Consider the following 13787-nt stretch of genomic DNA (forward strand, 5'->3'; position numbering starts at 1 on the left):
AATCGGTTAATTAGGTTCAGAGATTACTTCATACAAACACAGAAATATTATTTATATGTTAATAGCTTCCGTTTGTTGTTGTCCAAGGCTCCTTATAGACGAAGTCATTTGTTTTTATTTCATTGCAGCCCGTTAGGTGGCGATAATAAAACGCAGTGTTATTTTAAAACTCATTTATCTCATTAAATATTAGTACTATCAAAATTATGCATAGAATAAAACTTATCAGAAATCATTTTTAAAGAAACTTTTGTTATGTAACATTTTTCATGAAAATCAATAGGGGAGATATTTCGATTTATTTAACCTAATTAAGGCCCCCTTATAGCACCCCTTTTAAATAACGTATTTTAAATGCCATAAAGCTTAAAATCTAAGTTAGAACGAACTTAATTTATATTCCAATTTTCATATAAAGCGGTTCAGCCATTACTGCGTGAAAAGGTAACAAACATCCAGACAGACAGACAGACAGACGACAGACATACAAACAAAAATTTCAAAAAAGCGATTTTTGGTTTCGGGATGATTAATTATACATGTTGACACCAATTATTTTTGGAAAAGCGAAAATTACAAGAAAAATTTCGGTTACAAATTCAGGGGCGATTTCTCAGGGCATGCTATGCTTACTCAGCAAGCCCAATATTTTCTTAGAATGTGTATTTCTCAAAATGAGATTACGTATATTAAAATTTATTTTGATTTTTGGAACATTGTATAGGCGTAATACCATCCGCAGGTTGCACACCGCAAGTATCGCAATGCTTGCTCGTTTCTCGGAGCTACAGGCAAGATGTAGAAATAGCGAGAATATGATGCGCGCGCAAGTGCCTTCCCCCTTGGTCCGTTCAAGGCACACATGCTTCTGTTGTGTGTTGTTTGAAGCTCTGGTCCGAGAGCTACACCAACGACTATTTAACGTTACACAGACCGGTATTGACAGAGGGAATGTGCTGTGATTTGCGAGTGCAATGTAATTGTATGAGCGGAATGCATATGTTAGCTCCTGCATGTAGTATTAATTCTTAAACATTAATTTGAAGTATTGCAATGAGTTCGGAATTGTGTGTTATTGAAACCTTGTTATTAAATCCATTTTCCCGAAGGACTATTCAAGAGAAGACAGACATTATAGAGAATATGTGCGCTCGTTCAGTGCAGCTCAATACAGCCATATGCATTGATTTTCAGGGTCGAAAAAACTAAATAAACTGTTTTGTTGGGCATGTTTGTTATATTATATCGAACTTCTACATCTGATAAGCGAATATGATCCATGACTCACAATGATTTCATAATTATAAAATAAATTATTTAGGCTATGTGGGTCTGATTATTTTTATTAATTGTGAATTATTATATCCTCCCATCTTCCCCTATGAATAAAAGAGAAAGCCTAACTTTTGTGACTAACATTCGCCCCTGTACAGGTTTATTATTAGTATAAATAATAATAATAATAATAATAATAATAATAATAATAACAATAAAAGCAAAACAAAGAAAATCAGACTGCCAACTACTACAGCACAGCAAAGGACACAATATAAAGTCTAGTTTGACAAAGTTGCGTCAATTGAAAATTCCATTCAACGAGCTAGAATAAAATTTATTCTACCGTAGTGTGTGTTGATCCTGTTGCAGTCATTTCTTCATTAGCTCCTGAGAGGACCGGCGATGCTCCAGAGATGGGCGCAGAGTAAGGCAGTCCTGCACCCAGAAGTTCGGTCGCTCCAACATGTGCTGCCAGAGAGTTACTTCTTGGCCTGAAGCATCCATCCAGTCTACAGCCTTGCCATAGTGTTTTCCTGTAGTAGAAGAGTCGTATAAAAATGAAATTCAAAGAATATATATATATATATATATATATATATATATATATATATATATATATATATACACACACAGGGCGTTTCAAAAATACGGGGCATAATTTCAGGTATGTATTTCCCACATGTAGACAATCAAAATAGTTCATTACAACATGTGTCCGGAAATGCTTTATTTCCGAGTTATGGCCTTCACAACATTGAAATTCACTGGAACGTTTTTCTTTCCGCAGGTCGTTGGCGTCAAAGGAGACATTAAGAGGGCACTCTGACAGTTCATTCCGAGGCGAAGGTTACATTCAGTGTTGTGTAGGCGTTAGACTGTGCGACATGTATTCAAATCAAGAGCTGGCAGAGATACACTTCATGTACGGTAAGGCGGACGGCAATGCTGCGCTGGCTCGTCGTTTGTACCAGGAGAGGTACCCACAGCGACAATGTCCAGATCGGAAGACATTTATACGTCTCCATTACCGTCTGTGCGAGTATGGAAAATTTAACTCTCCTCGTTTGGAATCGAATTGTGGCATGTTCTGAGGACGTACGCAATACTCCTGGAGTTTGGGATCGTGTTCGCAGGTCAATGAGACATCGATGTGAGGTCTGTATTCAAGCAGGAGGTGGACATTTTGAACATCTTCTGTAATGACAACGACCTGCGGAAAGAAAAACGTTCCGGTGAATTTCAATGTTGTGAAGGCCGTAACTCGGAAATGAAGCATTTCCGGACACATGTTGTAATGAACTATTTTGTTTGTCTACATGTGGGAAATACATACCTGAAATTATGCCCCGTATTTTTTAAACACCTGTGTGTGTGTGTATATATATATATATATATATATATATATATATATATATATATAGAGAGAGAGAGAGAGAGAGAGAGAGAGACTTAGTTGGAAAAGAACTTTTACAGGAATTCGCCTGATCTTTTATATATCGCAAAATGGACTCGTAATGCGTGTCAGGTGGAATTCTCATGTTTCTGACATGCATAATACTTTTATTCTCCGGAACGATATTCATGTCCAACTAAACCACTGAACCACTAGTTATATATGTAATATATATGGGTGGAAGTTATCAGTCCCCTAACTGCCCATTGTGCAACTCAAACCAAGAAATGGATTCGGAACACCTCAAAATCTGTGCTTCAGTGGCCGACCATGATAATGTCTTTGAAAAATATTGGAGTGCAAGAGGTCAAATGACTTTATTGTCAAACGCCTGGCATTAGAAAACAACAACGACTTATATGGGTGGAAGTGAAATAACCCTGCAGATTTTCAGAGCGAGTAGCTCATGTTGTATGTTACAAAAAAGTGTAATACCATATTGGTGGAAAGTTCATAGTTTTGTCAGAACTACTCGGTAACTATTGCTGGGATAGTGATTTTTGTCCATAGCGATAGAAAATCTAATAAAGAATCATTTATCTCTCTGGCGTATTTCAGTAGCGTGGACGGTTTTCGTGTAAATTTAATTTAAAAACCAATAATTTCAAGCCACTAAACAATGTGAAGAGATTACAACGTTGTAGTCAGTGAGCTAGGGGGAGGTAGCTTCTTGGAGACACAGAACTGAGTTTGTTTACCTCTTACATCTGAATTACGAGAAGAGAGGAGAGCGTGTTAGCAGCGAAACTTCCAACTTAATATTCTATTCGGAATATGTATGATAAGTCTTTCTTGTGTTAAATTTTAACGTACCTTGTTAACATGTTTCGACCTATTTTGGGTCATCTTCAGAACTGGTCGTTGTTGGTCTTGGCGCCTCTTGTTTCCTGTGTGGGTGCGTTCGTAGTGTAGAGTCAAAGAGTGTATGTGTTTTGAAATTGAGTTGTGTGTTGAGAATATCGTTGGGGTGTGTTTTCGTGTGTATGTATATTTCATATTGTTCTAGTGTGTTGAGTTTCTGGCTTTTTGGTTGGATGTGCAGTATTTCCATGTCTGTGTTGATGTCTGTGTAGGTGTGGTTGGCATTTGTGATGTGTTCTGCATATGTGGAGGTGTTAATTTTCTAATTAACTGTGCATTTAATCACAAAACATAATATAGGTTTTCTATTAATTTCAGTGTACCCTATCATTCCTTTCAATCTGCAAGGTTATTTCACTTCCATGTGTATATATATATATATATATATCGATCGATCGATCGATTGTCTAGTTCAAAAGTGCAACAACTAAAAAAAAAAAAAAAAAACAAGTTTTGAGGTATCTTCAGTTGAAAGTTTCAAATAAATCACTTAGAAAGGAACAGAGTTCTGGTTCGTAACCACGACAATTAGAAATGAGTCAATATTCAGGACGAGTTTATCACAATCTTCCAGTTCATTATTAGTAGATTTCGAAATGTACTAATAATGAATTAGTAAAGTCCATAGTTATAATTATTTCTAAAGCAGTTTATTTAGTTTTTTTTTCTATATGGTTGTAAATATGACTTATCTCAATACTGAATCCGAAAGGGGCTTTCAGTAGCAGGGGCGAATACTAGTCACGAAAGTTAGGCTTGCTCTTTTATTCATGGGGGAAGATGAGAGGATATAATAATTCATAATTAATAAAAATAATCAGACCCACATAAATAATTTATTTTATAATTATGAAATCATTAAGAGTCATGGATCATATTCGCTTGAATAATCCTTCGGGAAAATGGATTTAATAATGTTTCAATGACACACAATTCCGAAATCATTGCAATACTTCAAATTAATGTTTAAGAATTAATAATACATGCAGCAGCTAACATATGCATTCCGCTCATACAATTACATTGCAAAGCACATTCCCGCTGTCAATACTGCTCTGTGTAACGTTAAATAGTCGTTGGTGTAGCTCTCGGACCAGAGCTTCAAACAACACATAACAGAAGCTTGTGCGCCTGGGACGGACCAAGGAGGAAGGCACTTGCGCGCGCATCATATTCTCGCTATTTCTACGTCTTTCCTGTAGCTCCGAGAAACGAGCAAGCATTGCGATACTTGGGGTGTGCAACCTGCGGATGCTATTACGCCCTTACAGTATTCCAAAAATAAAAATAAATTTTAATGTACGTAACGCCATTTTGAGAAATACACATTCTACGAAAATATTGGGCTTGCGCAGCAAGCATAGCATGCCCTGAGAAATCGCCCCTGTTCAGTAGTATAAATAACTAAAAAATGGCAATTTTTGAGTTGTCGCACTTTTGAACCAGACGATCGATATATATATATATATATATATATATATATATATATATATATATATATATATATATACATATATATAGGGTCATTCACGAGGATTTACCGTCACGGAGCTTATTTTCAAAGTTACATTAATTTGAAGTTGTTAGTAAACTACTTTTTTTCTTTAGTTTTGAGGGTAAAAAATATTACAAATAGAGAATGAACTATTCAGAAGTATCATTTCTTTAATTGGCTAGTATTCTGAAGCTAAAAATGTGTTGTGAATTCCATAGTTGATCATACAGATTTTTTATATTTTTTTAGATTTTTAACTACAAGATTATATTTTTCTTACGCACTTATCACAATTGTTACAAATCACGCCACTCTTGTGAAGTCTTTTAAGACTGTACAATAGGATTCATGCAGTTATAATGTCAGACTCCAAAGCAGCTAATCTATCAATCGTCTCTGAACACACACCTTCATCTCAGACAGCAGAAATAACTAAAATGATCTCTCAATTAATATCACTCAATAAAAGAATTGTATTCCAATGGATACCATCCCATTGTGGAATCCTGGGAAACGAGAATGCGGATGCTTTAGCAAAGAAGGGCAGGACTGCTACTTACAGACCTGTTACTAAATCTACGTATTACTCTGTGAAGAGATTTATTAAATCTACATACTTAGACTTCAACAAACAAAATTTGATAACACAATCCCAAGGGAAAAAATGGAACTCTCTGCATCAAAATCCACAGTTAATTCCCGATTTACCACGAAAATCGTCTGTAGCTGCATTTAGATTGGCAACAGCCCATGATTGTTTGGCTAAACACCTGCATAGAATTGGAATATATCAGTCCCCTAACTGCCCATTGTGCAACTCAAACCAAGAAATGGATTCGGAACACCTCAAAATCTGTGCTTCATTGGCTGGTCATGATAATATCTTTGAAAAATATTGGAGTGCAAGAGGTCAAATGACTTTATTGTCAAACGCCTGGCATTAGAAAACAACAACAACAATAGGATTCAAAACTGAACTGTAAAGAATCAAGTTGCTAGAAGTCGTGAGATTTATAACAATTGTTGTCCTAAGTGTGTAAGAATAATGTAATTTTTAATTTAAAATTAAAAAAAAAAAAATCTTAAGTGTAGTGTATGTAATGGGTGATGATGATAAAGCTAAGGAAGGGAGAAGGGAAAACCCAATACTGGCACATAGCGTACTCCTGTCGAATAGCACCAAGGAGGCCGCCATGCTTAACATCCCCTTCCGACGGACGAATTACTATCAACAGTGACATATGTCTTCTCATCATATGCACTGTGGAGAGATTTGGGATTTAACCCAGGCATATTGGTACAAAATCTAGTGAATAGAATTTGTGCACCGCCAACTCTCCTAGCCCTGAAGTAGAAATTTTACAGGAAAATCTCTGACCTTGCCAGGGATCGAAGCCGGACCGGCTAGCCTGAAGGCAAACGCACTACCACAGAGGTAACTTGGCGGACTAACCTAAATTACTAACTGTGATATTAATATCCAAATCAATACAATCCTTTGCAATTACATTATTTTTATTCATTAAAATTTCAAATAACTTATTGACGTCATGTTGATGTGTGAATCGATTCAATTGTCAATTGCATTGTTGTTTTGAGAGTAGGCTTTATGTAGTGAGGAATGCAGTGTTGCCAATCCTAGGGATTTATCCTTAGCTCTAGGGAATTTGAGTCCTATCTGAGGATACAGGGATAATTTATCCTAAATCCATTGTTTTATTTTCTCTTTAAAACTATTTCTTTTCTTTAATTTCTCCTATTTCAGATTTTAACGATGTAAAATTGGAGTTATTTATTGTCTTATAATCATATTTCCTAAACATGAATAAAAATAATGATAAATATATGACACAGGAGTTATTGCAGGAACAACGACAATGGCTATAATGAAATATAAATATAAATAAAGTTAGCTTCCCTAATGAAAAGGTTGCCAGATTTGACAAAGCGTATTACATACAATTTGGAAACACACCTAAAAGGTAAAATGATATACATTTGAAACGGTTAGGGAATCGAATATACAAAATGTCAGAAAAATTTACACCTATGTAGCGTTTGTGCTCATTTACAGTTAAGAAAGGGAGAAAAAAAAAATCATATATACCGCGAGAAAAATAATAATACGGATTTATTGGGATTGATATCTAAACCAATTAACAGCCATCAGTTAAAATAACTTGAAATTTCCATTATCACTCCCATACAAATGATTTCTCAATATCTGAACCAATCCTTTGACGCCACTAATGGCTATTTTTTTTTTCACAATGCTGTATGTTAGCCCCAGGTTTTTACATTTGTTGGCAAAGAAGGAGGGTATGGTACCATGTGCTCCCACCATCAGACCTATTACATCAATGTGGGACAGGCTATATTTATCTTTATGGAACGGGATTGTTGGTTCATAGATCCGTTTCTTTTCACTGTCCACCACATGCGGTTGATCTGCATGTGTCTCAAATCTGATGGTGGGATCAAGAATGTATGCTGAGTTATTCTTAATGCAATGATATCAATTCGCCGAACACTTCCTTGTGTGGCTAGTCCCTGCACCTCTTGATGGACTGTAAACCCTACTTCCTCCAGTGCCTCGGCCATGATGTTTATCAATATTAATATAAGTACAGAGAATGGAAGTAATCTCAGAAGCTAATTAACCGATTTGGATAATTCCTTCACTATTTGAAATTTGTAGTTTCTCTAGATGAATACTACGTATGAGGACTGAGGTAAGATTAAAATAGATCTTTAAGCAGAGAAAACTTGACATTCTGTCGAAATATTGTATAACGTGATTATTGCAACTTTATTTGGTCCACATAAAATACTCTAATTTTATACACTTAAGTTTCTTTTTGTTCACAGAACGTAATAGTATTTTTAAGAGTTTTGTCGTAAAGATGAGTATTTTTACTGGATCAAAAATACAGCCCATAATAAATAAGCATTTTACCATAGAGCTCACTCGAGCTCAGTTATTTTAAAAGGTGTCACGAAATGGAGGTCCTGCGCTCATAATTGACCCTTATTCGTTTTCTGTATTTCTTAAAATAATATTTATGTACATTAATTTTCATTTTTTTTTATTTACATAAACAATGATGCACAACCAAGGGAATTGGCTCAGACGGTAGAATTTGAGACTTGCATTCGGGAGGTCACAGGTTCAAACTCTGTGGCCGACCAATCTGACTGGAGTTTTTCATGGTTTCCCTTAGTCATAAAGGCAAATGTCAGATTGAAAATTTACATGCCATGATTCATTACCGCCTGAATTACAGGTACGATACACAATCAAAATCTATAATCAGTTACGTGAACACAAGCCATCAAAAACACTCTACAGAAACAAGAGTAAAAACGGCCTACTGGTATACCCACACATTCTAAACACGCGACATGACCATATGTATTAAGGCGTGTCTAAATAAACTTATCAAACAAAAAAAAGCAACAAAAACAAAAAAAAAAAAAAAGGCAGAGTAAGGTTAACATAAAAATTTTCTTCGTACACAATCCACTGTACATTGACATTAATTTGGAGTGATTTATTATTACAGGATGAAGTCAAGACTAATTTAGAAGAATGTTAAACGAATTATCCTTGCACCAAAAATGGATGTTCTCTGAATCAAATGATCATATTTCAATTATTTGCATCTAATAAAAATTAAGAAACATGTTAAAAGAATTACCCTCGTAGGAAATCAGTGCTCTCTGGACCAAAATTATGGTATTTTAATTATTTAAATACAATCTTAATTAAGTAACATATTAAACGACTTATCCTTCTATCAAACACGGATGTTTCCTGGACCAAATGTTCTATTTTAATTACAGTATGTAATTACTTTATATTTATTTCTAACAAGTGCTGCGAAACGCACGGGTATGGCTAGTCACCAATAAAATAGAGCAAATACATTGCAATTTTTCCTAGCCTTATTTTTTTTTGCCTACGCAAAATGTTTCAGTCTGTAATCTCCAGAAATAATGGGGATATCGAGAAAAGGGATAGGGTGGTGTATTCCCCATTGATATACTTCGGACACGATAGAATCAAAATGGAAATCTTGAACACAAGCTGATTTTCGAGAAAAAAAATACTAAGGTTTTAATTAAACTTCTTTTCCGCCAACATTTCCACCGCCATAATTCTGCTGTGTATGTAGTGAGAACAAAGCTCATAAGTGCTGCGAATAGAGCTCCAAGAACTCTATTTGTAGTGTAAAATTCAACCATATGCGCCAAGGCATATGGACGGTAGAGGACGGCAAAGTTTCAAAAAATGGCTTTTTTGACTTTCCAAAACAGTCTTTTCTCTACACAAGGAAAACGAAGGGTCTCAGAGATTCGCCCTTTTCACTGTAGTATCTCCGCATGTTTACTAATAATCTATACTAATAATAAATCTGTAGCCGAAATTTTTCTGGTAATTTTCGATTTTCCAAAAATAATTGGTCCTAACATATATAATTAACCGCCCTGAAACCGAAAATCGCTTCTTTGAAATTTTTGTTTGTATGTCGGTCTGTCTGTCTTGTCTGTCTGTCTGTCTGGATGTTTGTTACCTTTTCACGTGATAATGGCTGAATCGATTTATATGAAAATTGGAATATAAATTAAGTTCGTTGTAACTTAGAATTTAGGCTATATGGCATTCAAAATATTTTATTTAAAAGGGGGTTATAAGGGGGCTTGAATTAAATAAATCGAAATATCTCCTTTATTATTAATTTTCATGAAAAATATTACATAACAAAAGTTTCTTTAAAAATAATTTCCGATAAGTTTTATTCCATACAAAATTTTGATAGGACTGATATTTAATGAGATAAATGAGTTTCAAAATTACAATAACGCCATCTAACGCGTTGTAATGAAATAAAAAACAAATGACTTCGTCTATAAGGGGCCTTGGACAACAACAATCGAAAGCTATGAAACATAGCCTACAGAGAATGTTTCTGTTTTTGTATGAAGTAATATCGGAAGCTAAATTAACAGATTTATATAATTAATTATTAATTCACCATTGGAAAGTGTAGTTTCTCCAGATGGACACAATGCTATAATGCTATTACAGTACCTAACTTCTGAGTGAATCTAGGACGGGTAAGATTAAAATAGCTTCTTATGCACAGAAAACTTGATAGGCATTCGTTTCCTGTATTTCCTAAAATAATTTTTATGACTGGATCAAAATGTTCGCATTTTAATTTTTTTAATATACCCTATTTTAAATTAAGTAACATAATAAACGATTTATCCTTCTATCAAACACGAATGTTCCCTGGATCAAATGTCCTATTTTAATTATGTAATTACTTTATATTTATTTCTAATGGGTGCAGCGGAGCGCACAGGTATGGCTAGTCACCAATAAAATCGAGCAAATCCATCTACCTAAAATGTTGAAGTCTGTAAACAAAGGAAATAATGGCAATATCGAGGAATGGGTTGGGGTGTTGTATTCTCCTTGACTCGCTTCGGACACGGTAACATCAGAATGGGAATCCCGAACACAAACTGATTTTTGAGGAAAAATTATTAACTTCTATTCTGTGAACATAATCGCCACCGTAACTCAACCATATGTGTCGTGAAAACAAAGTTGATAAGTGCGGCGAAAATATCTCCTCGAACTCTATGTGTAGTGTAAATGTAAAGGACAACCATCTACTCCCAGGCATATGGACGGTAGAAGCTGGCAAAATTTCAAAAAATGTTTTTCTTGACTTTTCAAAACAGACTTTTCTCTACATAAGGAAAACGAAGGGACTCGGAGATCCGTGCTTTTCACTGTAGCATCCCCGCATGTTTACTAATAATCACCAATAAAATCGAGAAAATCCGTTGCACTTTTATCTAGCCCATTTTTTTTTTGCCTACCTAAAATGTGTTGTTGTTGTTGTTGTTGTTATCTAATGCCGGGCTTTGGCAACGAAGCCATTAGCGTTCTTGCTCTCCAATATTTCTCTGTGGTGGATCCATCAGGTAGAACTTCACAGGTTATGAGATGATCTTCAGTCATTTCTTCTTCTTTGTTGCATAGAGTGCAATTTGGATTTGTGTAAATTCCTATTTTATTCAAGTGTTTGGCCAAATAATCGTGTTCTGTAAGCAGTCTGAATTTTGCTACTGCAGATTTACGTGGGATTTCTGGAATAATTTATGGTTTCTTTATTAAAATGCTCCATTTTTTATCTTTGGCTTTGGTACATAATGCTTGGTTTTGCTTGATTTTATATTTATTTTTAATTAGTCTTTTGATGGATGTAAAAGGTAGGCTTGTATTTGTATTCTGAATTAAATTGGATCCTTTTTTGGCAAGAAAGTCAGCAGTTTCATTTCCAGCAATTCCGCAATGTGCAGGTATCCATTGCAATTGAATTCTTTTCTGTAGTTTTTGAAGTTGTTGGATCATTTTGTGACATTCTTTAATTTGGATTGACATCATTTTATATGAATTTATTGCATATAATGATGCTTTAGAATCAGTGAGAATGACAGCATTTTGAATGACCTAAAATGTTGCTGACTGTAATCTCCGGAAATAATGGCGATATCGATGAACGGGATGGGTTGTTGTATACTCCCTTGACTCACTTGGGACACGGTAGCAACAAAATGGGAAACCCGAACAGAAGCTGATTTTCGAGAAAAAATACCAAGGCTTAATCGTATGAGTGTTTTTGTATGTGGAAGCTTGCCTTTTCTACTGAAACTGCTTATGAGGAAACTGTATTGGTTCAGTTCAGACATTCAGGTGAAGTGGACTGAGGTTGTGGTGAAGTGATTCTGTGATTTGTGACTTGGGCAAATAATATATTTAATATTAAACCCGAGTCACACGGGGATAGTTTACAGTAGTCAAGTGCTTGAAGCCTCTAAACTTGATGCTATATTTGTGATCACACGGAGACATTAAACTTGAAACCATGCTTGAAAAAAAGCGCGCGCTGAATGTTGTATTCGTAGTGGTGTTAATTCTTGTATTCTGTTATAGTTAATAAAAATCAATAGTGAACTGGTATTTTTAGTTTGGTGAAACTGAAGATGCCACCGGCACATATTCAAGCATGTGTGCAGCTAATTGGCGCCTTGTTATTGTATGAATTACAAAATATTCTTGAAAAAAAGGAAAAGAGAACATGGGTTAAGAAATGGATTCGTAGAAGAATTATGCACAGTGCATCTAATACCTTGTTGAAAGAATTAGCTGAAGAAGGTCCTGCAGAATACAGGAAGTATCTCAGAATGAGTCCTGTTTTAAGGGTTTTTAACTTTTTTCGAACCACTTCTACGTCTATGTTTTCGAAACCTTGTTCCATGAGTTCACTGACTAGTTTCTGGAATAATAATTCCCGTTTGTTTTTATTGAGGTATTCTTTGTCACGTATATTCCATAGAAGTTCATACTTCTCATACACTTCCAAAAACTTTATGATATCGTTTGAATTCGACTTAGAGGCGCTCATTATTAATAGTTATTAATTTACTTCGACAATAGGCCTAAACTTACAAACTTTCTACTTGCCAAGTTGCTACAAGTTCGCATTCACACGCGGGAAGTGGTGGAGTCAAGTTGGTCACGTGACGGGAAAGTGGACACAAAAGTTGACGGGTCGTCAACTCAAATTCTGTTTTACCGCCAAGTCACAACTTGACTGTCTCGACCATATCACACGGGGAAAGTTGAAGGAAAATCGACTTGCTCCAAGCACTTAACTCCTGTAAACCATCCCCGTGTGAATTAGCCTTTAAGTAAGAAAATTGTATACTTGTGTGCAATAGTAGGTCAACTGGGAAGCTGCAGACAAATCAAATCACCCTTTAAAACTAAAGCATATAAACCTCCTTATGAAAAGTTTTCTGTCCATGAGAAGTTATTAAGCCTATGGCCGGTTTTTCCATGTATTGTTAGAAAATTTAACGACTGTTAAACTCTAAACAGTTTGTTAATTAATAAAAATTGTATGTTTTCAACACCAGTTTGGTTTAACAGATTGTTAACAGTCTGTTAATTTTAAATGTAGGATTTCGGGCAGTTAACTCGTTTAACAGTTAGTTAAATATGGCCGATGTCTCCACAGCTGTTCGAACAGAAGTTGCGAAATTAATATTTTGTGTCTCTCTGTAGGGAATGTTTAGCATATGACTGGTAATATAACATTTAAAAAATACTTTGGACTGTTTAAATTTAGCAGTGTTATTTTATTTCTTTCGTATTTCGTATCCATAATAGCAATGAGGAAATATAACCTTACTTTGTAATTATTATTCAGCACGTCACCTACAACTTTCACTTGTCAACTGTTTGTTTATGGAGCGTGGTCTACTATAACAGGTTGTCATTTTATGCAAGTTTCATGACTCACTCTATAATATAGAATTTAAAGATTAATTTTAGCCAATAAAAAATTGTCTTACATGTGTAGAATCATTACCAACTGCTGTTGAGTAGTTAAAATAGTGCTAACAGACGTTATAATTAAGTGTTGGTTATCTTAAACAAAATTATGTTTAACAAATGGAAAATACATTAACAAAGCGTTAAAAATAAACAGACTGTTAATTTAACATTCGTTAAGCAAAATTAAACATTACTTGGACAAACTAACCACTAATGTGTCATCATTCTGGAACTGTAAGGGAGATAGAAGATTAGGGATACTAAAGAAATAACAACTTACA

At 35.0% G+C, this 13787-nt stretch overlaps 1 protein-coding gene across 2 annotated transcripts in view; it reads right to left on the reverse strand.

Annotated features, from left to right (window-relative positions):
• Positions 1-1620: 1620 nt before the first annotated feature.
• Positions 1621-13787, reverse strand: part of LOC138698482 (synaptotagmin-like protein 4) — a 43129-nt gene continuing 30962 nt past the window's right edge. The window contains exon 8 of one of the 2 annotated variants that reach the window (XM_069824436.1): positions 1621-1811. In XM_069824436.1, coding sequence (XP_069680537.1) covers positions 1648-1811 — 164 coding nt within the window. In that variant the 3' untranslated portion in view covers positions 1621-1647. The remainder of the gene's footprint in view (positions 1812-13787) is intronic. The other variant, XM_069824437.1, reaches the window with a different exon arrangement.

Source organism: Periplaneta americana, chromosome 4 (assembly GCF_040183065.1).
Source record: "Periplaneta americana isolate PAMFEO1 chromosome 4, P.americana_PAMFEO1_priV1, whole genome shotgun sequence".
Classification (NCBI taxonomy): domain Eukaryota; kingdom Metazoa; phylum Arthropoda; class Insecta; order Blattodea; family Blattidae; genus Periplaneta; species Periplaneta americana.